Source organism: Podarcis gaigeae (genome assembly GCF_964106915.1).
Source record: "Podarcis gaigeae genome assembly, chromosome: 2".
NCBI lineage: Eukaryota > Metazoa > Chordata > Lepidosauria > Squamata > Lacertidae > Podarcis > Podarcis gaigeae.
In genome coordinates this window covers 53,359,598-53,383,530 of record NC_139679.1, presented here as the reverse complement: position 1 = coordinate 53,383,530, position 23,933 = coordinate 53,359,598, and the positions used below count along the sequence as shown (strand labels likewise).

The 23,933-nt window shown below is 43.5% G+C and overlaps 1 protein-coding gene across 3 annotated transcripts in view; it reads right to left on the bottom strand.

Annotated features, from left to right (window-relative positions):
* The window catches only part of CPEB4 (cytoplasmic polyadenylation element binding protein 4), a 52,555-nt gene extending 48,026 nt beyond the window's left edge, over positions 1-4,529 (bottom strand). The window contains exons 1-3 of one of the 3 annotated variants that reach the window (XM_083728277.1): positions 4,004-4,529; positions 3,277-3,635; positions 1,580-2,731 (exon numbers count right to left, since the gene is read on the bottom strand). In XM_083728277.1, coding sequence (XP_083584403.1) covers positions 1,580-2,704 — 1,125 coding nt within the window. In that variant the 5' untranslated portion in view covers positions 2,705-2,731; positions 3,277-3,635; positions 4,004-4,529. Of the gene's footprint in view, positions 1-1,579; positions 3,636-4,003 lie in introns of all 3 variants that reach the window. The other 2 variants (XM_083728275.1, XM_083728276.1) reach the window with 2 other exon arrangements.
* Between the last annotated feature and the right edge of the window lie 19,404 nt (positions 4,530-23,933).

The window sequence follows — 23,933 nt, the reverse complement described above, 5'->3', positions numbered from 1 at the left end:
AACCATTTCATTAAAATACCTTTCTTTTGCTAGGCACAAGAAAACATCAGACTTGGTCTTGCCATGGCCTTCTGTTTACTGCTTAAGTAATCAGACAACAACCTACTGCCACAAATTATTTTGACCACAATACAATACAAGAAAAGCATGTGTCAAGATACAGACCATAGCCCCAAGAGCAGCAACCCAAAAATGGTGTGCCAGTACACCAACAGAAAATTTCCATCTCTGACATTCATAGATTTGAGGCCTTAACTACAGGACACGGTCTTATTCTGTCACAGTGTAGCTACGTTGTCACGGTACAGAATGAATTAAACAGGAAGTCAGAGCTTGCTGCAGTGACAGTGCTAGTGCTAATGGTTTCCAAGGTTAAATTTGGTCTTCTACACGAGCCTTTTATACACTTCCAGTCTGAAAAATTATTTCAAGACTTCTGGCTATACAGCATGAACTAAAAAGTCTCATTAATGATAGTATTTTTACCAGAGAACTGCATGCAAGATAATACAAGAACTTCCACTTCTCTGTGCAGTATAACTAGATTATAAAATATATTTAGATCTTTAAGACTGTATTTAAGTCAAGTATAGGTTTCTTCTGATCTACCGGTTTTCCTATCCCAAATTACAACAAAACTAGGTCACACCATGTTTTTTGCTTATACCATGCCTAGAAATGCAACAAAAAATTTGCAATCTTTGCTTTTTCACACACCACCCATGAATCCTTAGGTTTCAAAATCCTCTTTATAAAAAAAAATTAAACCCATCAAGCTTAATCACAAATTCCAAAATAAAAAATAAAATTGCCATTGTCCAGATTTTCACTGATTACATGGCTGGCTGTTTTTAATAGTAATTAACCTTCAGAAACTGGAGACAAATTCCCAATACATTTTAAGCACACAGCCTCTTTCCTGATAACATATGGCCTCATTTGAACAGCATAGGCCAATGTCTGAAGCGAGTGTATATCTATTTTTAGTAATGACTTATAATCTACCAAAATCTATTGCCCTTGCTGGAGGAGATCAGCTCCACATTTTGTAAGAAAACTGTAAATCCCAGTGGACTATTTTATTTTTTTTAACAGATGCATTCCTATTGAACGGAGAAATTTCACAAAGCCATAGGCATATTTTCCGATAGTCCAGTTTTAGGATACAATACTTGTGTACTGAAAACATAATGCTATTGCCATATGGTAAAAAAAAGGGGATTCCATTTCAGCTGCTCAGTTTTTTTAGGACTTATCCACCCCACAAAGAATTATTTCAATAATCACTCTTGCAACTGTTTTATTGATCAGGTGCATTAACTTGACAGCAAACTACCTATATAACAGATGCACTCATAGCCTATAGTTACTTCTCTGACAAACACTATACGGAACATTCATGATTCAGCGATGAAGCCTGAAATGTCAAAGGATAAACTATATACAAGAGGTGTATTTTTAAAATTAAGTCCTCAGCTCTAAGAATAGAAACCATGCAAAAACAACAGAGTCTTGCTATTTCTGCAACCATTTAACACATTTATGAATATTCTATTTAGTATTAGTAGAATAATCTCACCTGAAAAGGAAAGATATTGTCAGCTCTGTTCAAACTGTCTTCCATCCAAGATTTTGGAGCAAAAGCGGAGCTGGGCCGTGCATACTTCTGCAACTGGATATGATTACTTGGGAAATTCTTCTTCAGGGGTGAGATGGAGTTCAGAGGTGTGATTCCTCCATTCAGTCCCCTGCGGTGGTCTCGCCCTTGGGACCCTCCCCACCCACCATATCCACCACCGCCACCGGGACTCCATGAAGAAGACGGTGTAGGTGATGGGCTTTGGTAGCTGCTCCATGGAGAAGGTGGTTTGTTAAGATTATTAGCAAGATGAGGCAGTTGATTAAAAGCAGCATTTCTATGCGTAAATGGAGGTGGATGAGGGCTTGCAGGAGACCTTCTCTGTTGTTGATGCTGATTGTGATGATGCTGAAAATGGGGGTGATGAGGGTGGTGCTGAGAGAGGGGTCCAATCTGAGGGGAAAAACTACCCCCAAAGCCAGGACTGACATGATGTGGAAAATTCTGAAACAGCAGAGCACCATTATTAGCTGAAGCAGGAGGAACCCCTCCCTGATGGAAGAAACTCGCATCTTCATTGATTATTGTTGAAGAAGAAGGAGCTATAGCTGCTGACCAGTTACTGAAACCAGTCAGAGAAGATGCTGTAGATGTCAAGGGCTGGCTTGAAGTACCCAGCCCTGTAGCCTCTTGATAATCAAATCCTGTTAACACTGGCGATTCTATTCTTATTTTCTCCTTCCCATTGCCGTTCTCGGAAGAATTATCCCCCTGGTTTTCTTCAGATTTAGATTTCTCTGATTCAGGCAGCATGCCTGCTTCCTGACTTTGACTAGGGGAAAGCTGCTGTTTTTCTAGGGAGTCTTGCTTTTCCTGTTGCTGAGTTTTAGATTTTTCAGACCCCAGAATCTCATCCTGAATGTTATGGGCAGCTGGAGCAGGAAAGAGCCAAGCTGACCCAGCACTACTGCCATTGGCAGCTGTGTTATTTATAAAAGCAGCGGGGCTGGGGGTTGCATTTTGATGGTGGTGCGGAGGCTGCAGATGTGGATGAAATCTGACTGGAAAAGCTGACTTATTCCCGGTGTTGTTTTGCACTAACACGCCAAACCCGTAATCCCCCATTTATTTTATTTAGGATTTTAATTCCGCCTGGAAAGAAAAAACAAAACAAAACTTTAAAATGTTTTTGTTCTTCTACTAAAGCAAGATAATTGAAAAATTACTACAGATCTTTCACCTCCCCCTTCTTTCCCACCTACCCACTTGAGATATCTGATTTGGATATTATTCCTGGAATCTTATTAATGAGATCACTTAAAATATTGACATGGATAGACTTGTGTTCACTTCCTTCAAATATCCAGAAGGAATAGAAAGTAAATCTTTGGTTAACAAAATAAGAGGTTTCCTTTTTTTCTAAAAGGAAATGCACAAGAATGAAGTGGGGATGAAAGAAAGCTCCTGGGAATTCTTTTTTAAAAAGATTTTTAAAAAACTTTTTTGCCTTAACAGCCGCTTCAACCTGCCCATGTACACGTTAATGGAAACAATACCAAGACATCTGGTGCTCCTCACTCCTTCACAGCTCCAAAAATATATTTAAATCTGGAATAATTTAATAAATTCTATATAATCTAATATATATCTGTGATCTATTCTAACAGTCTTTGCTGCTAAAAATCTGAAATTTTTACCTCAAGATTTCAATGGTGGAGCAAGTTGTACAGGAGAGCTTTCCCCACCCCCCCAACCTGTGCTGCTACTGCCTTTGCCTTGTAGGACTATATGTATAATATGCTCTATGCGGATGCCCTTCTGACAAGTCCTTTCCATATAAAGTAGGGGAGGGTGCGAAGATTTGTTCCTGTTTTAATCTCTAGATATCTGCATTCACTGCGTGTTGTGTGTATGTGTACGGACTGAGTTGTGCAGGAGGAGGGTGGATTCTTCTTGTTGCTGCCGCTGGTTGGGTGGGTTCCTGGTTGCTGCTTTTCCGAGCTCGCTTCCTATTATGATCCGATATTTGTGTGTCCTTCAGATGAATCCTGGCTGCCTGCAGAGGAAAATTTTCACCTCAGAAAAATCAGCAGTCAAGTGTTTGGAGGGGGGGCGGGGTGGGGGGTTGAAATAAGTATATCTGGCAAGCGGAGTTTAGGCATTTTAAAGCCATCAGCAGAATAATTTATTGTGCGACACCGGGGGGGGGGGGGGAGATCGGGCTCAGATCCTTGGACTGAGAATATTTAGAAAGCGGGGGGTGGGGTGGGGAGGGTTGGAGAGAAGAGAGACGAACCTCTTTCGAAGGTGGGGGAAGGTGAGGAGGAATATATAGGGCTGATGCCGCCCTTGCTCCCTCGGAAGGGGGGGAGAGAATGAAAGAGAGCAGGGATTTCACCCCCACCCCCGCAGAAGGACTTTTACCTCAGGAGGGGCGCAGTCTCCGGCAGGGAGGGGATGACGCTGGCGGGGGGCCGGGCTCCTCTCTCCCCCATGGGAGCCGGTTTCTCAAGGGAGGAAGGGTCACGAGGATCGCTGGGTGGCGAAAGAGCAGGGAGGGGCAAAATCAAGCCTGGCTCCGGAGGGTGGAGGAGGAGGCGGCGAGGGAGGCGGCGGTGGCGGTGGCGGCTCCCAGGGGTCCTGCCTTTCCTCCCGCTGCTGATGCTCCGGGGCTGCGGCGGCTGCTGCTGAGGCTGCGGCTGCTTCTCCTCCGCCTCGGCTCCTCCCGGCGTCGTTCTTTTCCCCTCATGTAACACAACTGTTTCTCGGGCGGGAGGACGGGGGGGGGGGCTCCTGTTTAGTCACGAGGCGCTGGGCTACTCTGTCGATCCGCCGGTTCGCCACTCCGGCCCGGCCGCCTCAGCCGCAGCCGCCGCCACCGTCGTCGTCGTCGTCTCCACAGGACCGAGCCTCCGATCGAAATGACAACCAGCTGGAGACAGGCAGCGCGGCACTTCCGGTTCAGAGAAGCCACGCCTCTTCCCCCCCCGTCTCTCCCTTCTCTGGCAGCGGCCACGCCCCTCCCTCTCCTCCTCAGCCGCTAGGCCGCCTCTCCCTAAGCCAGAAGAGGTACTGCGGGAGTCGGCAGCCCTTTTGGATGAGGGCAGAAATTGTTCGGCGCGGCGGCCATCTTTGCTTTGGGCAGTTTTCTTTTCCTCAGAGCGAACCAAGGTGGACAATGTTGGTTTAGGTCGGGGAAACTCCCGTGACAGGTGAAATTATAGTTGGCCTCGCTTAAACAGCCATTTTTGAATATGGCAGATGTTAAGGTTTTATCATTGGTTAAAGGGCTCACTGAAGATTGGCTTGTTTTATGTGCTGGAAATTAAAGCTGCATCACACACACATATATGCATTTATATATATTTATATGTATTAAGTATGTTTGTGAGAGAGAAAGAGACAGGTACAGGTTTAATTTCCAGCACATATAGATGCAGAGTTTTTACAGTATTCGAATAGGTCGCTTAAATATATATAGGCGACCACGTATTCGAAGAACTCTGCATCGAAATTAAGAAAGAGGTTGGCCCCAGTTTAAGTAGTGAGACTGGTAGAAAATGCTTTTTTTAATGCTTTTTTTTAAAGAATAGTTTTCATTTCAGGTCACCCCTCAGGAACATGTTGTACGTTTCGCCTTCCATGACAGTTCATATTTCTCCTCCTTCGGCCTCTGCTCCAGGCAATGAGGAAGTTTAAACTGCAAGGATCTTGAGAATACCTCGATAAAAACCATTTTGCTGGAAATACCAAGCTTCCTCTCCTGCGGGGACTTTGGGGAGAGTGCAGAAAGGGTGAAGAAGAAAAGACTGGTTGCGGGGAGAGACTTTCGATCTCTTCCAGTGTCAGTTTTTACTGTAAGATGCAAACCAAATGAGACAGAAAGGATTTGGCTAAGCACAAGCGAGCGCTCTGTGAACCCACAGAACAGGCCAGACCCAATTATGTCCTTATGGATGTTGCATCGACAGGAAACCAAAGGGCACCTCCTTTGCTGTGTGGGTGTGTTTGGTCCTACTTGGTGATAACCGTACTTTTCACCTAACCAAACATTCCCTTATGGGCCGACCTCTCATGCCCCCCGCATGTCTCTATTTCCGCAACACGAAAAGGCACATGTTTGGCACATACATACCAAAGACGGAAATCGCCGTTGGCAGCTTAACAATTTACTTATGAATCCTATCCAGGGTTAACGCCTCTCTGTGCTGTCGCTGCACAGACGGCTTGAAATTTGCGAGGGCCAGGGTTCTTTTAAATGTCGGTGCGTTAGGGTGATCAAAGATTAGCCATGGCGACGGGCGGCATGACTTTCAAACTTATACGTGGCTCTTGCCAACCGCAGGGCCGGGCTGCACCCTCCTCGCCGGATCTGGCAGAAAACCGAAGCTGCTTCTGCCCCTGAGCGCATCTGCAGCGCCGGCAACCCCGGATGCAAGCAGGAAGGCGGCGGGACTGGGATCCGCAAAAGGGAGCCGGGAGAGAGCGCCCACCACTAGGCTGGGGTTGCAAGATGGGGAGGGGGAGAGGCAGCCTGAAGGTGGCAGGAAGAGGAGACGAGGGCCGTCTGTTTGGGGGCACAAGCCTTGCCTCTGCTCCAAACCCCTCGGAGGAGCTGGAGGGCAATGCTACCTTGTCGTTAGGAGAGCTAGCGGGAGAAACCCTCCTTCTGACCCGAAAGAAAGGAGGAAGCAGGAACGGCAGCACGAAAGTGGAAAGGAGGGGGGAGGGGGAGGGAAGAGACCCTTGAAAGGGCAGTTCGTGCCTTACCTACTGGCTCTTGCGAAAGAGACCAGTGGGACCAAGGAGGTGGCGGGGGAGCATGGCCTCCGTGGCAAGCCCATCCGAGGGTTGCCGGGAGACACACCTGCTAGCCCAGAGATAGGAGGAGCCGGCTCGTGGCAGCCCTCGGGGCAGGGAGTGCGGGACTGAACTCAGCCAAGGCACCATCTGCTCGGAAGAAGAGAGTAGGGACCCCTCCTAGTGCAGACAGCTAAGGTGCGGGAGGGGGAGGGTGGCTCGCCAAGGGAAGCCACCAGGGAATGTAAAGGGGGCAAAAACACATTTGACTAAGGCATCGCTAGCCAGTGCTGCTGTTGAATGAGGTGCATGGATGGATTCCCCTGACCCGATCACAAGGACGAAGTATGTCGTTGTCACTCAAGGGAGGTTGAGTGCAAAGAAATGTGACTTTACACGCGACCTCTGACTGCATGGATAGTAATCCTAGCCTTAAGAGAAATTGTCTTCAATGATGAGCATTTAGTAGGCCACCCCTGGGTGTAGTGAAGGGTGGGCAAGGTGGGCAGCACCCCCCCATAAAGTAAGTAAATAAAAATGCTTAACTAACTGACCAAACACATCAAAGATAGCTCAGTTCTGCCCCCCAAAACATTGATCCTCCCTCCCCCTATAAATCCTGGCTATGCTATGCCAGTGCTGTCACCCTGATTATAATGACAAAAATAAAAACGTTGAGAGCAGGGATCTCCCCTTTGCACTGCATAAACAAAGTGGAGCATTTAAGGTTGCAGTTCTAAGGGCAGCAGGGACTTTAAGTGGTATAATTTATGTTTTGCATGCTGTAGGTTCCAAGTTCAATCTCTTATCTCCAAAGGACCAAACAGCCCATGATGGTCCAGAGTTCTGCCTGCAATTGTACCTACAAAGCTAATACTTGTGAATACTGGGCCAAATAGTCTGACCTACAGCTTCCTATGCTGTTATTTGGATGTAAGCTGCATTGAATAAGTAGAGCAGTGGATTCTCCCCCCCCCCCCATATAAATTGCAAATATAAACGTTGTGTATATTCAAAAGATAAAATTAAACACTTGATCTTCAAGCAATTCTGAAAAAGTCTTCCATTTTTGGAGATTCAAAAACCGATTATTCTGGTACCAAATTTATTCATCCCGCTGCATTTTATGACCTGGTATTTTTCGCCCAGAAATAATTCCCATATTCAAAAAGTGGCAATACATTCAGATTTATTTAAATAACAGTTCTTACATAAAGGAGCAAGACTTGCACATAAAAATTAACAAATATACAATGGAGTTTTCATCCTCTTGTTGCATCAGAAAGCCGAGTTCCAAGCAGTATGTTGTGTAGGAGTTTTGTGTAAGAAAGTAATTCTCATATGTTCTGGTTTCTAAAAATGGTAAAACCAGACTGCAGCACACTCTTGCTTTTCCTACAACAAGGATCCTTGTGCTGCTATCCTATGCACAGTTACTTGAGAGTAAATCCCATTGACCTCATCGAGATTTACTTTCAAGAAAACATTTGCTGGCTTAGGCTGTACATCATTGCCATCAATGGCACCATCCACTGTTGTCCAGCAAAAGCAACTCTAAAGGTTATTTAAAAGCATAAGATAAAAGTAAATATAAGGCATCATACCGATCACTCATAGCATTCCACATCTATAGCAGCCATTTTGCACTAGCAGTAGCACTTGCTTACCCTAAAATCCTTGACCTGCTCCTGCAGCCCCCTGCTTCACCAACAATATGCAATTTATTACTGTTCAATTTTCAAAGGTTCTTACCTGACTTGGTACAGTTAGGGTTCTTCTAGATGACCCGTTTGTTGAGCATTCAGCTTGATTTGTTTGTGGAAAGATTAGGTGACATTGGCTATTTGATGAGCATTCATTCTGATTTGCTCACAGTGATGTCAAAGCAGATGTAATCCTACATCCAGTACATTTTCCCATCACTTTCCTTATTGCAAAAAGTCCAGTCTTATGAGGAAGAGGATTTACTGCACACTGCTATATTAGTGCAACCTGAATTTGCCGGTATGTGATTGAATCCCACCCGAAAATAATTGACAAACTGGAAGTGCCCTTACTAAATACCACCGCATAAGTAGTAAATCATATTTTGATTTGGCTTTTACGTCTCTTTTTCACCATATTTTCAGAAGATAAATCACAAGTGACAGCAGGGAAGTGCAATATTGGATGGGTGTGAATCTCAGTGTGTGTTTAGTCTCCCCAAGGCCACCTGTATCTCTTACAATTCTCCATCCTCCTTCACATGCCAATCCAAATGGAAAGTTCACAACTCCTTTGCTCATTTCATAACTTCCATTACACCATCTCAGCCACTGCTTTTTTAAAAAAAAACACCCTGCATTCTTATGCATTTTTGTCATTTTGATTACTTTGACTGATCTATCACTATGGCTAAAGCGTCTGAGCCTGAACTCAGTGGCCCTTACTTCTAGGCACTTGTAGGATTGAACTGCAGATTTGGTGAAGAGAGATCACTGAACCTTTTGCTAAAATTGATTAAACTGTGGTAAACTCTTAGAGAAAAAGATACAACAAATGCTCTCTGGAAATCTGATGCATGGGGTACTGCATTTGCTGCCTGCTGTTGGAATGCCAGCTCACCTCCACTTATACTGTGCTTGTACATCTACTGTATAAACAAGGCAGATATTACTATTGTGCCATAAGTTTCCAGTGCTCTCTCTTCCAATGGAAGCTAAACCTTGTAGCATTGCCCCTGGAACTACTCATCATTTGGGGAAGAATATAGCAGCAGTACTGTGCAAATCCCCAGATATTGTAACTAGACTAAATTTAGTAACACAAAACACCGGCATTTGGATTTTCTGCTTTCAGATTCGGTTGTTGATGTGTTCATGTGCTTAGTGCAGAAATCAGTAGCCCTTGAATACTACTGAGAGGAAGACGAGGAGGAGAAGCTGTTTGCATGACAACTGCAAAAGAAAAAAAAAATCCACAACCACAACCAATAATCCTTAAAGCCTTTTCTCAGCCCATCCCAAAGAGCTTGCAAGTGTAGATGCATATTGCAATATGCCAGGAAGATTAGTAAACCAGAGTTCTATTATGCAAAGTGACTTTGCAAAGCTGAAGCAAACCTTTGTACCTTGACACTGTGCCAGATGCATCTTTATCCCCCATGACGTACTACCCTGTTCCACTTCTCGTCATTCCTATCTGCTCCAGCCCACTTCAACTTCCCTTCTTTTATTCTCTGTTCCCACCAACACCTGTATACATATTACAAAATCCCTCAAACTATTCCACAAATATTCTGTAAAAATTCTGTTAGAAAAATCACACAAATAAAGTGTGCATGCATTCCTTGCACACACACACCATTTTCTTGCCAGGAATGCTAGAGCCAATCCTTGAATGTTTATTCAAACCAGACATTCCATGTTTTTTAAAGCACAGCAGTGAAAAAGATGGATCATGTACCTGGGGAAATGCAGTGTCCACTATGAATATTCAGTAATTCAATATTCATTTAACAGTGTTAACATCTTTTCTGTATTTGTATTTTCTCCCCTCTGATGCAAACCTCCAAGCAAAACTTTGAGTGCCGTTTTTATACATGACAAATTTCATACATAGCTATTGGTTTCTTGTAGGAAATTGTGCACATGCTCCATGTTCACTGTTGCAGCCGTGTTCGCCCAATGTTCACTAGATGTATCTTTCTCCCCTGAAAATCACTTCTTGACCAAGTGGTTTCATTCTGAAGATAAAAGCTCATTGCCGATTGATTCTGCATTGCTCCACAGTGTCTCTGTTTGAAAACAGATGTAGGTGTTATTGAGAATGGGGAGTGGATGTATCCATACCTGTCCAATGAAGTTGTGGGTGGACACAAGGCAATAACAGAGAGAAAGGGCTAAAGAGAACTTTGGAGTTGAGATAGATCTTTACAGTTTTCCACCTTGTTCTCCACTTCAGGGTTGGGAAGAATGCCAATAAGGGGCCATTTATCAATTTCTGCTGGAATCTCTGCTGTTGAGATTGTTGCAAAACCTGACCAGGTAGCAGGAAATATGAAAGACCTCCATCTAAGACCATGAAGATCCATGGCTTGTTAACATAGTGAAACTAGCTTAGATGGAGCAATTTTCTGTCTTAGTATAAGGCTGCTCCCTATGCTCCTGGTTCAAGTTTGGGACTGGTTTCAGCCACCCGAGTTCCTCTTTCCTGCCAGAATCCTGCCTTAGAACTCTCAGGTTCATATAATATATAACTAAATTCATATACGGGATTCACTTCTACGTAGGAAATGCTATAACCATCCCTTGCTGTTAACAAATGTGCATAGTTCACTGTGTGAACATGCTGTGGTAACATCCCACATATCAGGATATCTTCACAGGAAGACACTTCAGGACTGTGTCTACACTTACCTGTTTGCAGTGCAAAAATGCCCAGTGAAGTTGCCTCGCAACTGGGTCTAACATGCTATCAGGCCGGTTTTCTTAGAGTAAAATCCTTTTTCGGTTCTCTTTGGAATGTTGCACAACAGCAGGTTTTGTCAGAATCCTGTTTTATGCTGCACCAACTACCTTCCTTACTTAAGTCACATAGCACACTCCATTCAATGTATTTCCCCAGAAAAATGCCCAGCACCTTAACTCCCTGACCTGACAAACTAGACTTGGGCTCAGGAGCTAGAACACATGGCTACTGCCAGGAGCCACCTGGTGTCAACGCAAGACAAGGGTTTTTTCCTTGAAAACATAGCCATGACTATGTTGCTTCAGAAGGTTGAAAACAAAATAAATTATGAAGTATGTCCTCAAAAATCTACCTTGCAGATATATTTGCTACCTAGGCCTTTCTCAGACCTCTGTTACAATATCCATGACTGCTAGTGTTCTGTTAACAGCCATACCACTTCCATCATAAACTTCTAATATCATCTCCCTTCAAGATGGAGACTCTTTGAATAAAGATGGTCTCTCAAAAGGCGCCTTTCCTTTCAAGCCAGGGGGAAGGCGACTTGAGTTACCTTTGTGGATTACAACTGTCAGAGTATCATCTGGCTTGAGGAAAGCTGAGCCCTTGGCCTTGTCAGTCAGCATAGTGCAGATAAAACAACCACATGACTTCTCAGTTGCTGATAGTGGCCACATATGCTTCTTTAACTGTGTTTTGTTTTGCTGATTTTATCACTTTATTTGTTTTAACATACAGCCTCCTATTCTACAAATATGAAAGGATCCAATCTTTTTAGCCTAGAAATAAAGGAGTGCCATATTGGAGTGAGGGCATCTGTTTGTATAAACTAAGCATCCATTTCTTTTCTAGACCAAATCAGGTTTCTATATTTGAAGTTTCCAATGTTTGAAGTAGTCATTATTTGGTGGCTGGAACTCTGTAGCGATTTTTTTGGATGGTCAAGTGCAGCTTGGGCTGTTCATCATTCATATTTCTGAGTGACATCTCTAATATGCCACGTATGACAAGTAGTCTTTGTGTACAATGGTAGAAAGGACATCTGACAGAAGAAAAGACTCAGCATCATTCACTTTCTCCTCCCTCAGCTATCTCTGATTGAGTTATCTCCAGGCAACCAAGCAGTAGCTAATATAGAATAGACCAAATTTAAGGAAAACCTTTTGTTTCCAAATTGCATATTTTCCAGTGCAGTCCTATGCATGTTTTACTTGCTGGTCGGTGGGGGCCATCCCATTTTGTTCATGGTGATCTACCTCCTATCTAAGTGTCTGTGGGTGTTTATGAATGGGTGTGTAGGATTGCCGCCTTAGACCACAGCAACACTATAAGTGATCTCTCTTAAACACTCACAGCCTTTTGTCTGAGGCAAACTGGAATTGCAGATCTGGATTCCTGCATTATGTTGTGTCCCTGATCATCCACTGCAACAGCAAAGACTTGTTCTATAAGCTCAGTAAACCATTTAAATTCTGCATAGGGCACATTATATGTGCTAATAGCATCATTTAATAAAGCCATCTTTGCTATTTTTCTATGATTGCATTAAGGTACTATGTATTTATATACCCTCATATGTTAAACAAGCGTTTAATAGAATTCACTGCCTTGCAGCCTTCAGTCTCTTTCTCTCCCTTCCTCCCTCTCTCCCCCCTCTCTCTTTTAAAGACATCAGTGCCCAAAGAACTATTTCAGATGTAGTAATTATGTAATATTAATGAATCACATGCAGTTGTATTTGCCCGTTCTTTAATGTAGTGGAAGAGATTCATTGTATGTAATGTGCTTCTTGAGAATGGCCTGACGCGGCAAAAATGCCCCAGGTTTAACAGCTCATGTAATATATAACAAATGCATAAATAATTTAGACCCAGAAATAGGTAGCATTTTAAGAGTGGTGGTACTCACATCGATGTACACAAAAGTCTGGCAATTAATTCCACGGAAGCCTCCCATCTCAATCAGCCTTAGCAAATATATCTGGGATAAAACTACAGAATACTGTTTTGATCTTATGCACCAGTGATGTCCAGTACTGTATGTCTACTCACAGAGGTAAGCTGTGTTGAGTTGAATGGCACTTACTCCCAAGTAAGTGGATATAAGCTTGCAGCTAAGTGTGTGGTGGGAGGGTATAACTTTCTGCAGATACAAAACAAATGAAACAGCAAACTAAAATAGTGTTGCATTAGGTTTTTTTCAGAATGCACCCCAATGTAACATAGGCATGAAGGTTTTGTGAATTGCATATACATTACGGCCTGTTTATCTCGGTGTTTTACAACAAAGCCTTTAAAGAGTCTCCAATGTCAGATTTCAACGCTGGAGCATTCAGAGGCTGCATGCCTGAAAATCCTAGATTCTCTCTTGATCATACTGAGGCGGCTTCTCTGATGAAGATGGATAATTGCTTGATGGGACTGGTAGTCTCTAGGCTGTATTCTCTGTATTAACAACCAGAGCATCTGCAATCTGCTGTGTTTTATGCAGATCAGGTGCAGATTTTTCAACTCCTGGCACATTTCCATTGCAGCTTTTGATCTATCATAAACCCACAAAATCCATAGAATTCACACCCCACTCTAAAATGTGTATAATCACACGTTTTGCCATACATTGCAAAATACCAGAGGGTTCAGGAGCCTTTGGGGACAAAGCCATATTGAACTGTGCTCTATTGGCATATAACGGCACATAATACCCAGTAAGTAGCAATTCTTAAATGCACTTTGGAGCAGCAAAATGAAAATCTTAGGCTTAAGATTCTGAATCTTCTGGCTTGCAGGGTTTATTTCAGGCAACAAAGGCCGGCTTGTGGAAGAGAGTGGTTGCATGTTTAATATTCCACTTTTCCCTTCATTGGGGAGAAAAAGAATCTGGGGTGTCTGCTGGGATGGTAGAAAGAGCACATGCTTAGTAGTTTTCTCCCCCCCATGTTAGGGAACCAGGTCTGTCTCATTACTGGTGACAGCACATATTGGTAGGTCATAGAGCAAGGGGACAGCCCTGCACAGAACAGCTGGGGCCCAGAGCCAGCAATCTCATTAAAGTAAGCTGCTGCTATTTCCAGCCTGTAATAGAGCTTTGCAGCTTGATTATATTCAGTGAAAGCAGGTCATTACAAACACAGTGCTTTTTGCATATTATCTAAATTGAAATAATAATATGTTCTCTCCTTTCATGTGCTATATTGATAAATCCCAACTTATGAATGAAACATGTTGATTAGTTAGTTAAAAGGAATTAGTTCTGCATTACGCTTCCAAGTTTAAGGCTTGATTAGTGCAAACAAATAACTTTTTCTTGATAATAAGCCATTTGCCGATTATTCTTTTAAATGGAACACACAAGCATCAAAATGATCTAGAGAGACAAGTGAGAGCGTCATGGGATTCCCCTTCCCCACACGCCTCTTTAGTGTTTGAGCTTAAATTCAATGTTACTTTTAGAACCTGGTAAAATGAAGCAGATCTACATAGTGGCAGGTCCTCTTCCTTTTATACGGTAATATAAACATAGCAGAAATACACTAAGGGCAATGTGCTTGGAAACAGAATAAGACAGGGAGCAAATGTAATATCAATGTAGCAAAGAGAAAGGAATGTGCCAATTGAATACAGTACTGGTAGCTGGTTGACAATAGATCTTTCTATTACTGCTTCCTCCTTATTTAGCAAATAAACCATGAGGTTTGTGGCCTGGTCCCAGGACCTGCTATGCCAGTTTATGCACATTTAGAATTGGGTGTGACTAGTTGTAGCACAACAGCACATAACTATTGCAAGAATGTTGTGTAAGCCATTTGTGTAGATGTGCCAGCACATAGCACAGGTTTTGGAAGAAAGGAAGAAATCATAGCTTCAGCAGCTTTTCTAGATATGAGTAAACTCTCATACCTACATAATCAACCCCCAGTTTGATTGCTGCAAGAAACCTTACACCCAATTGTACTTTTTGAAGTACCTATTTAACCACTAGGATTTCAGCTCTGCTGGATGGCAGATTTAATGCAACCACCTCAAAAACCCTTAAGTACCAGTTGCAAAACAGCATCAGTAGTAATTCAAAGAAGCAAAGGCAACATACTTACCTAGTGGAAGGGGGAAGGGAGGAAATTAACAACACTGGAAGTGTTTCGTTGACCTCCTGTAATGGTCAGTGGCATGTGGTTGCATATATGTGAGATCATCTTCTGAGTCTACTTACTGTAGGTGTAATGCAGATGGCCACCCCTTCATCTGACACTGCATTTTTTTCAGGGCCTTTCATAATAAATGAATGGGTTTAGGACATTTGCTTAACTCACAGCAAAACACTGGGAATTAAGCATGTGCTTAAACTTCAGAAACAGAGCAATCCTAGCCATATCTATTCAGAAGTAAGGCCTACTGAATCCAAAGGGGCTTACTCCCAGGGAACCATGGTTGGATTGTTATCTAAATGTATGAAATAATGGCCTTAAAGTTATATTTTCTTGCAGTGTGATCCTATTCAGGTTTACTTTATCACCAAGTTCAGTGGGCCTTATGCTGCAATCCTAAACATGCTTACCGAAGAGAAGGCTCCATTGCTTACAGTGGAGCTTACACCCAAGTAAACATGCATAGGAATTCAGCATTAATTGGTTGTTCAAATATGTCTCTGTGTGCCCCCCCCCCCGAGTGAAAGTTGTACCTGGCTAAATGTGAAACCAGGCATTAAAATAGTAATTCTAGGCCTGGTAAACAGACAAAAATTGCTGATAATAAGTACATTATTGACAACAGGTAAGTTGGTCAAACTGGAAGACTGCTGAAGTCTCTGTGACAAGAAAATAAACTTGGAAATGAGTGCAATTCTGTCTTGTCCATGTCCTCTGAAGCTGCTGACTGATCACAAGTCTACAGGGGTTGTAGATTCTGTGTGCCAACTGGTAGATGGAGGTTCTTGGTATATAGAATGAGATATGTTGTCTGATAGGGCACAAGATGTGAGAAGCAAAGGATTGGAGGAGTGAGACAATGCCCTTCTAGATCAGGCTTGATTACTGTCTTGCATCACAGGACGAAGACAGCAGAGGAATCCTATCTAAGGCTGACAGTCTCAAGGAAGCTCCACCGAGATAACAGAAGCAACTTAAGACAGAGGGTGGCCAGCAATGTAGTTGTGTCAATGAAGGACAGACCCTTTTGAGCTCTTAAATGTTTGGAGACATGACTAGGCTTCCTTGGAAAGGCGGCAAAACTAGGCTTTATTTCATCCGGGTCAAAGACCCAGTTTGGTAACCAGACCCATGCACATCTGCGTACACACATACACACAGGCTGGGAGCCTCAGTGAGGCCCCTCTGGAGGCTTCATCTGGGGCAGAAAACATGGCTGCCCCCCCACCGCCCCAAGCTGGGACCCTGCCTTGGACACAGAAAAACAGGTACACACAGAATTTTCAGTAACAGAGTCTTTTTAAACAGTAGCGTGATGTTGTAGTCTCGTTGCTGAGCCACAACCTGCAGAGCTCAGTGGAGTGGGAGGCCAGCCAACCAGAAGTGTCTGGAGTCAGCATCCAAAGTCAGATCAAGTCCTAGGGTCAGGCAAACAGCAATCCGCATGGTCAGATGGTTCAGGGGTCAGGGAATCCAATGAGCAATGGACAAGCAGGAAGGTCGGACCAGGAACTACATGTTCTGTTTCCAGCATCTGATTGCTGCTGGAAGCTCTGCTTAAGAAGGATGAAGCCAGTTGGTTCTCATCAGCGCCTTCTCCTCTGAGTCCTTGAAGGCTGAACAGCTGAAGGTGGAGTCAACCTGCCTTCTCCGCCTTCAGACTGCTGTTCAGCAGGTGAGGCCAACTCCTGACCCATGACACAAGCGACAGTTTGACTTCAGGGGGCATCTAAAGCTGTCTAAAGGGACCGTACACATGTGATGGAACAGTGACATGAGTTATGAAGTATCATTTTAGGAATTAGGATTTGGTCCCTGTTCTCAGCAGCCCTTAAGGACTGGGATCAGTTCTGGAGATACTGTTGATTCATTGGGTGGTGAAGCGTGGTCCTAAGAGAACCTTTGATTCAGTATCAGAAATAACTGCATCATCATTGGCGAACTCTCAGGATATTAGAGGATGTGGCCAGATCTTCGACTCCTTAGATTATATTTTCCACCCCCTTCTTGGGACCTATAGAGTCAGATCAAGATGCTTAGTTCCAGTCTTCCCCCACAGGAGAAGGTGGGAAGGATACAAGCTGTTTATAATCTGGTTTGTTTCAGAAATGTCTGCATCTAATAATAACTACGGCAAATACTTGCCTGAACACCATGCTCAGTTTCCAGGGGCTGTATGCATAATTTCTGAAGTAAACAAAACACTTGTGTTTTCTACTTATTATTAGATGCAGACATTTTTGAAGCAAACTACAGTCCTTGCATTTGAAAGAAAGTCCTTGCATGTGAAAGAGAGTTTTAATATTCTTCCCACTGCACCACCATTTTCTTAGTTCTTTAACTATCCTAACTGCCCTCTCCAGTTTTCTTCCAGTGTCCAAAAGACGAGTAAGAAATTATTGTTCAAATCAAGAAAGGCAGATAAGGGATATAAAAATTCCAGGGAATGGTGTGAAGAGACACACAAGGCCCCTTCCTTGCTGAAGCTAAGAAGGTATGGATCTACTCACTTCCTGGTTGTGTGCCTGCACACCACCTTGGTTTTAGATACTTTTGCCTGTAACATGGGTGCAATGCCTTTGGATTTAATGATAAGTCATTCATTCATCTCCATTGTTTCATTCCTTTATTTAGGAACACAGGAAGGTGCCTTCCACTGGGCTAGATAATTTAGCTCAGTATTGTCTACACCAGATATCTTCAACCTTTTCATACTCAGGACCTACTTTTATCCCCAACAGGCATTTGGGGACCCCTTTCTTCATCTTTTACCATGTATTTGCAAAGTGGTCGTGATCCTGTTGTGACCCAACTTGGATCATGCCACAAGCTACTAGTTGGTCCCAACCCACCAGTTAAAGACCAGTGGTCTACACTGAACTTGGCAGCAGCTGTCCAGGGTTTTAGAGAGAGGCGTTTCCTGGCCCCACTTGGGGCCTTTTTCTTGAAAAATGCTCTCTTTACCATTGAGTTATGCAGTGCTGGATTACCCAAGAGGCAAATGAAGGACGTGCTTAGGCACCAGCAAAGCAGTGGTACACACACACACACACACACACACACACACACACAAAGAGATAATTTTTGGAAAGAATTTGACATTTGATATTTCAGAGAAAGCACTGAAGCATCAAAGCAAACATTATGGGGAAAACCTGAACTTTCTTAGACTTCCTTACACTCCATTACACAATTTCCCCCATTTTTCTGTTCTTTTATTGTTACTTATCCTCACCTAAACCAGGAAAGATCCTACTAACATAGATTAATATAATCTGAGAAAATCAGATCCTGTAATGTGTTGCACATGAGATACATGCATGTAGATTTCAGCATACGTGTAAGTTTTGTGTCATTTGAAAAAATATAAATTTATTTTACCATTTAGTATTGTTTTTATTTTGAATTATATATGGTGGACACCATAAACTTTTCATTGCTTAGGGCCTCTAAAGGTATTAATCTGGCCCTGGAGCTATGGTCCCTCATTTACTTTAACATTTCTATCTTGCTTTTCTTTTTCAAAAGTAGTAATAAGCTACACCAACTTTGGAAATATTTTTTAAAAATGTAAGTGATAACAATTACATTTTTTACTGCTCTGTTGCTAAAGTATTGAGGATGGCAAAAAAAGTTTTAAATGAGACAAGCCTAGTATGTATAAAAATCAGACCTTGCTTCCATCCCTTGATTATCTTGAACACAAAGTTCTTTTAAAAGGGAGGGAGAGAAAAAGTGATAAAATACTTAAGTAAATTGAAATTGAGTAAATCTGAGGGAGTCTGTGTGTCTTGGGAGGTCAAAGGATCAAAAGGCTACTGTCGGATGCTCAATGAGTAAAAGAAACAAATCAGTTTAAAGTGCAAATAGTATACAGGTCAGATGTGGGAAGCAAAGTGTTGCTGAAATCACCAGACCAGATGTACTTGAAAAGCAACATTATTTGTTACACCAACAGCACTGTTGCCAGAGGCTGGAAACTGGTTTGGATCCTGTTTTATTAGTGAGGCAAACAATAGATGTTTTATATAATTCCCATAATGTTCCTCCCACATCTCTCACCCCACCTTTGAAATTAACCATACAAAAAAACGAGGCAACGCACCTCTCACCAAGGGGGAAAGAGCCATGGGAATATGAAAAGGGTGTGCAAATGGTAATTGTGCTGTAGTTGTTACATTTATTCTGAAGCCACACAAGACAGTGACCAGACACATAATGACAGCATTTATGATTTGTCCATGATGGAGGCTATGTTCATTTTCCTACATGCATATGAAAAGGGCCGGGTGTGAAAAGGCTTTTTTTGAACATCAAACTCAGTGAGGTTGCTTAGCTGCTACACTCGACCAGAATGCAGCTTTACTTGCCCTTCTGCAATGATTAAGACAATGTGCATATCTATGGGTGTGAGTCTATAAACAATGTGAGGAGAAACAACAGCAGCAACAACAACAGCAAGTAGGTGTTAGCTTCCCTGTTGAATATATCAGCTTGCCCTGCTGGTTTGCCACAACCTTATGTCTTTCAGACTCTGCCTACACATTGCCTTCCAAATCTCTGATGGAGCAGATTACATTAGGTGAGTTAGAACTGCCCATTTCCATCCAGCTTAGCTCTGCATTTCCTCAAATGACAAGACAAATATTCTCTACACTTGGTTTACTGTAAAACATTATGAAGAAAAGAGGGGAGATGGGGGAACACTAGGAAGGTTTCTGGTGACTGTCATGATGTGTCAACAAAGAATGTCACAAGTCCTATGGTGGTTGTTCCTCTTCAGTGTCTTCCCTCTAGATTTGTCAGATCTCAGCCTTCAGTTTTGTCTTGACCATTCTAGATAAGGAAAACTTGTCCGGTTGTTAAAGGGCAGCTTTCCACAAACTGGTTGTAGGATTCCAGCTCCCACCAGCCCCTGCCTACCCACCCAGCAACATTTCGAGGGTCCCAGGTACCCCACCCCCCGATCTAAGGAAGAAATGAGAAGGATGGCAGACGGGGTGGTGGTGGTACATGCACACTGTATGAGCTCCACCCTCCCATTGTGCAAATGCAACCTACACAGCCTTTTGACTGTGTATCCATTTCAAGATGACACCTTACACCTCTCCTTTGCCGAAGTACATTTTACAGCACATTACCTCACAGAGATCTTTTGGGGTGAAAAGGGAGAGGGGGAGACCCATGTATGCTTTGGAGGAAAAGTGGGGTATAAACGTAATGGTAACAAAAATGAGAATTTTGACAACAGGAGTTACTTGCAAGGAAGTATCACGTTACACAGCTTTAACATAGGATAAGGGAATTGCCACCTTCCAGCGTAAAAGGCTAACAGACTCCTGGAAGCCCTTGGGTTTATTAATCTAGTTTCCTTGGCAATATTGGGCAATAATACCAACCTGTTCATTTAAAAGCAAAAACAAATTATCTGTTAGAGTGATTGTATTTGCACAAAAAACACAAGTTTGCCCTTCCTTCAGTTTTATATTCTCACACATAGCAGCACAGGCAAACTATAACACAAATCTGTAATGAATGCCATATGCAATTATCTGCAGCACCACCTCCACTAATGCCAGAAGTGGCTATTTTAGCAGAGCTCTAAATCTGCTGTCTTCTCCTGCAGCCATTACTGCGTACTTTGGAGCATATCACGCTAGGTTTTCCATTTCCATCCTTCATCTATCTGTAGATGATTATTGGTGGGAATTGCTTTCATCAGAATTATGTCTATGCTGCACGCCATTCTTATGGTCTTTAAAAGAAAGGATTCTGTCAATACATCTGGAGAGATCAGAGTTCAAGGGAAAGGGGTTGGTACTGGCTTACGCCTCTTTAGAGCTACAGTGCCAGGTGAATGCATAAAGCTTTTAGGTGTAAATGTATCCGTGGCCCTGTTTTTTACTTTACATATTATGACATTTATACCTGTCCTCTAAAGAAGCTCTTGCCGTCACTGACAAATCCTCTGTGGGCTGAACCAGCCAGATGAAAGCACACGGGGTGGTTATGGGGACAATCGTTGTTTGGTTGTTTGGGATGTGTTATGGACTCACGACTCCCCACTCTACATTTCTCCTCCCCTTCCTGGCTTGCTGTAACCATAGTTTGCTGTGGCATCCAAACACAAACTATGGTTATTGCTAACCATACTGTTACATGCCACCCCAATCTCTGAGCAGTGAGAGATTCCAGGGGTTCCAAGCACTTACCCAGAGATTGGTTTCCTCAGAATGAAGGTGAGTGGAGGTTATGGTGTCTTTAGGATATATAGTTTTTATTTACACATAAATACAACCTGAACATAGGATGGAGGGGCTCACAGCATTAACAGCCCAACATATCTTGCTCCTCCAATAGTCACAGCTTTAGATTAAACATGTCTCTGTGTCCTCAGCTTCCAATTCACATGCACACACCTCTGCTGTTATTCTCCTATCTAGCAGGTGAACAGGGTTGAAGGCCCACCCATTTGTTCCATGGCACAGGACAACTTTTTGAGTTATCCTAATCATGGTACTTAATGAGCCAGCCAAAGCCATTTTCTTAATTAAGGAACTGGTTTGGCAAGCTTGCTAATACCACAGACACAGGATGCCAATAATTAGAAGGGACTCCGGGCATCATCCAAACTGACACCCCCTCCCAACTCATAACAAAAATTGTCCAAATTGGAAATCCACTTCAAAAACCATGGCTTTGGATTTTATGATGGAGGCACACTTTGGTAACCAAGAAGCAGAGGATGGAATTAGCACATCTGAGGGGTGGAGGAAGACCTGAGAGCAAATTTCTGACAGCCTTGGCTATGGCATCTGAATTGAGCCAATAGGTCTCAGCCTAACCTTCTTCATGGGGCAGGTAACTCATCAAGGACTTTACAGATTGTGTGAGAATGGGCAAAACATCTGAGTCATGTCTGGGTGTGGCAGCTAAGGGGGGAGAACCTGGGGGAAGGAACAAAGTGGCATGAGGAGGAGTGTGTATTTGTGAGGAGAGTGTGTATTTGTGAGGAGAGTGGTGCAGGGGCAGAGAGGCACAATAGCTGGGAGTCATCATGAAGGGCAAGCAGGCAGCAGGAGCATCCAGAAATAGAGCAACTGTGTACCAAAGATATGGCAGGCAGGAGGGAGTTATCAGGGATCCAGAACTGTCAAGAAGGAAGGCAGCTCAAGATAGCTGGGGCTGTGAATAAAAGGTAGAACTAAAGAGAAGAATCAAGAAGATGTGGAAATCAGTGTGGAAAAGAGGAATGAACTAAGGGGTTAACCTATTTGATCATTGCATGTTTACCGAAAAGCGAGTCCCACTGCGTTCAGCTCCCAAATGAGTGTACAAAGGATTGTAGCCTAAATGTTTGTTGGGAAAATATGGAGTTCTGTGGTCTTGGCTAATACTGAAGGGAGAGGTGTCAAATACCTGGAAGGGTGGAAATTCAGCTCAGTCATGAAGTAAGCTAATGGGCAGGTGGTAGAATGGTAAACCATGATGGAAGGTACCCACGTTTTGATCCCCACTTGACCATGTAGTCCGATCAGTATCTCTCCATCACAGTGAAGGACCATGTGCACTATCTTGATATCCTTGGGGAGAAGGCAGGATATAAATGCAATTGATAAGAGCATGCTGGCACCAAGAGTGTCCTAAAAGGTAAAGGTACCCCTGCCCGTACGGGCCAGTCGTGTCCGACTCTAGGGTTGTGCGCCCATCTCACTTAAGAGGCTGGGGGCCAGCGCTGTCCGGAGACACTTCCGGGTCACTCTACCATATATTTCTTTTTGGGGGTGGGGTGGGGATGTGCTTTTGAATGGATTTTTGTAGTAGCCAAATTAAGAATGTGCAAGCCATTAAGGAGTGAAATCACAGGACAAAGAAAACCAGGCTTGCTTGTTATGAAATCTGCAGTTTCATTGAGGGTGGTAGAAGAAGGCGATTTTGCCAAGTTCATGTCATAAACCTAGAAGGATTTCTGCTCCTCTTTCTTGACAGCCAGTACGTTAAGCAGAACAAAGGTGTTGCTACCTACAAACCTCCGAAACCACTTGGCGTGTAATTGGCCCTGGTTGCGTTTGCACTTGCTTGTTGCTAATTGCAAAAAGGCAAAGTGACAGCACTCTGGGGTTGCCGCTTCCAGGACACAATGCAAGTGCCATTAATGTCCTGCAACAGCCTATGCATCCGTGACCCCAGTAGTAATGGCAACCTTCTATTTACCTCCAACTTTACAAGTGGTGCAACAGCTTAAGGGGAAAGTGTTTCTCTTTACTATTTGAATAGTAAACAAATCCCTTAAAGACACACATTCTTCCACTTGCGTGACTCTAGCCTAGGCGCCTTGGTCACGTGGGGCTTGGCTCAGGAGGCCAGCCATTGAAGGCTGTCAGCAAGAGCCACCTGAAGCCTTTTATCTGGCTGGTTCAGGCTACAGCGGATTTGCCCAAGGCAGGAGAAACCGTGTTTGATAGGGCTGGGAATCAGCTGGCTGGTGACAGCTACGTGCCAAAGGATCTGCCACTGTTCTAGGGAAGCTTTTGCTTTCTTCCAAGGAATCCAGTCATTCCTATTCCACTATTCCAAGGACCATGTGCACTAGCTTGAGATCCTTGGAGAGAAGGCAGGATATAAATATAATAGATAAGAGCATGCTGGTCACAGAGGACATTGGGAGGTGGCAGCAGCAAAAGCTGGTCTATTGAATGGGCCACTGCCCCACAAACCTCAGTTTGTCCTCCAGCATCCTATGTCTGCCTTCCTTCTTGCTTACAACCAGTTCACAGGGTGGCCCTGGCTCTCAACTTCCTCCTCGGTCTCTATGTTGCCTTTTTAGAACACAACAGGGAGGGCGATGGTGACAAAACTAGAATACTGCAGTTGGTTCCACCTGCCATTTGCTGCAGTGCCACCTACTGGTGGCCTTCCTGCCTTTCTCCCTACCAATGGGCACCAGCCACTACTGGATGACAC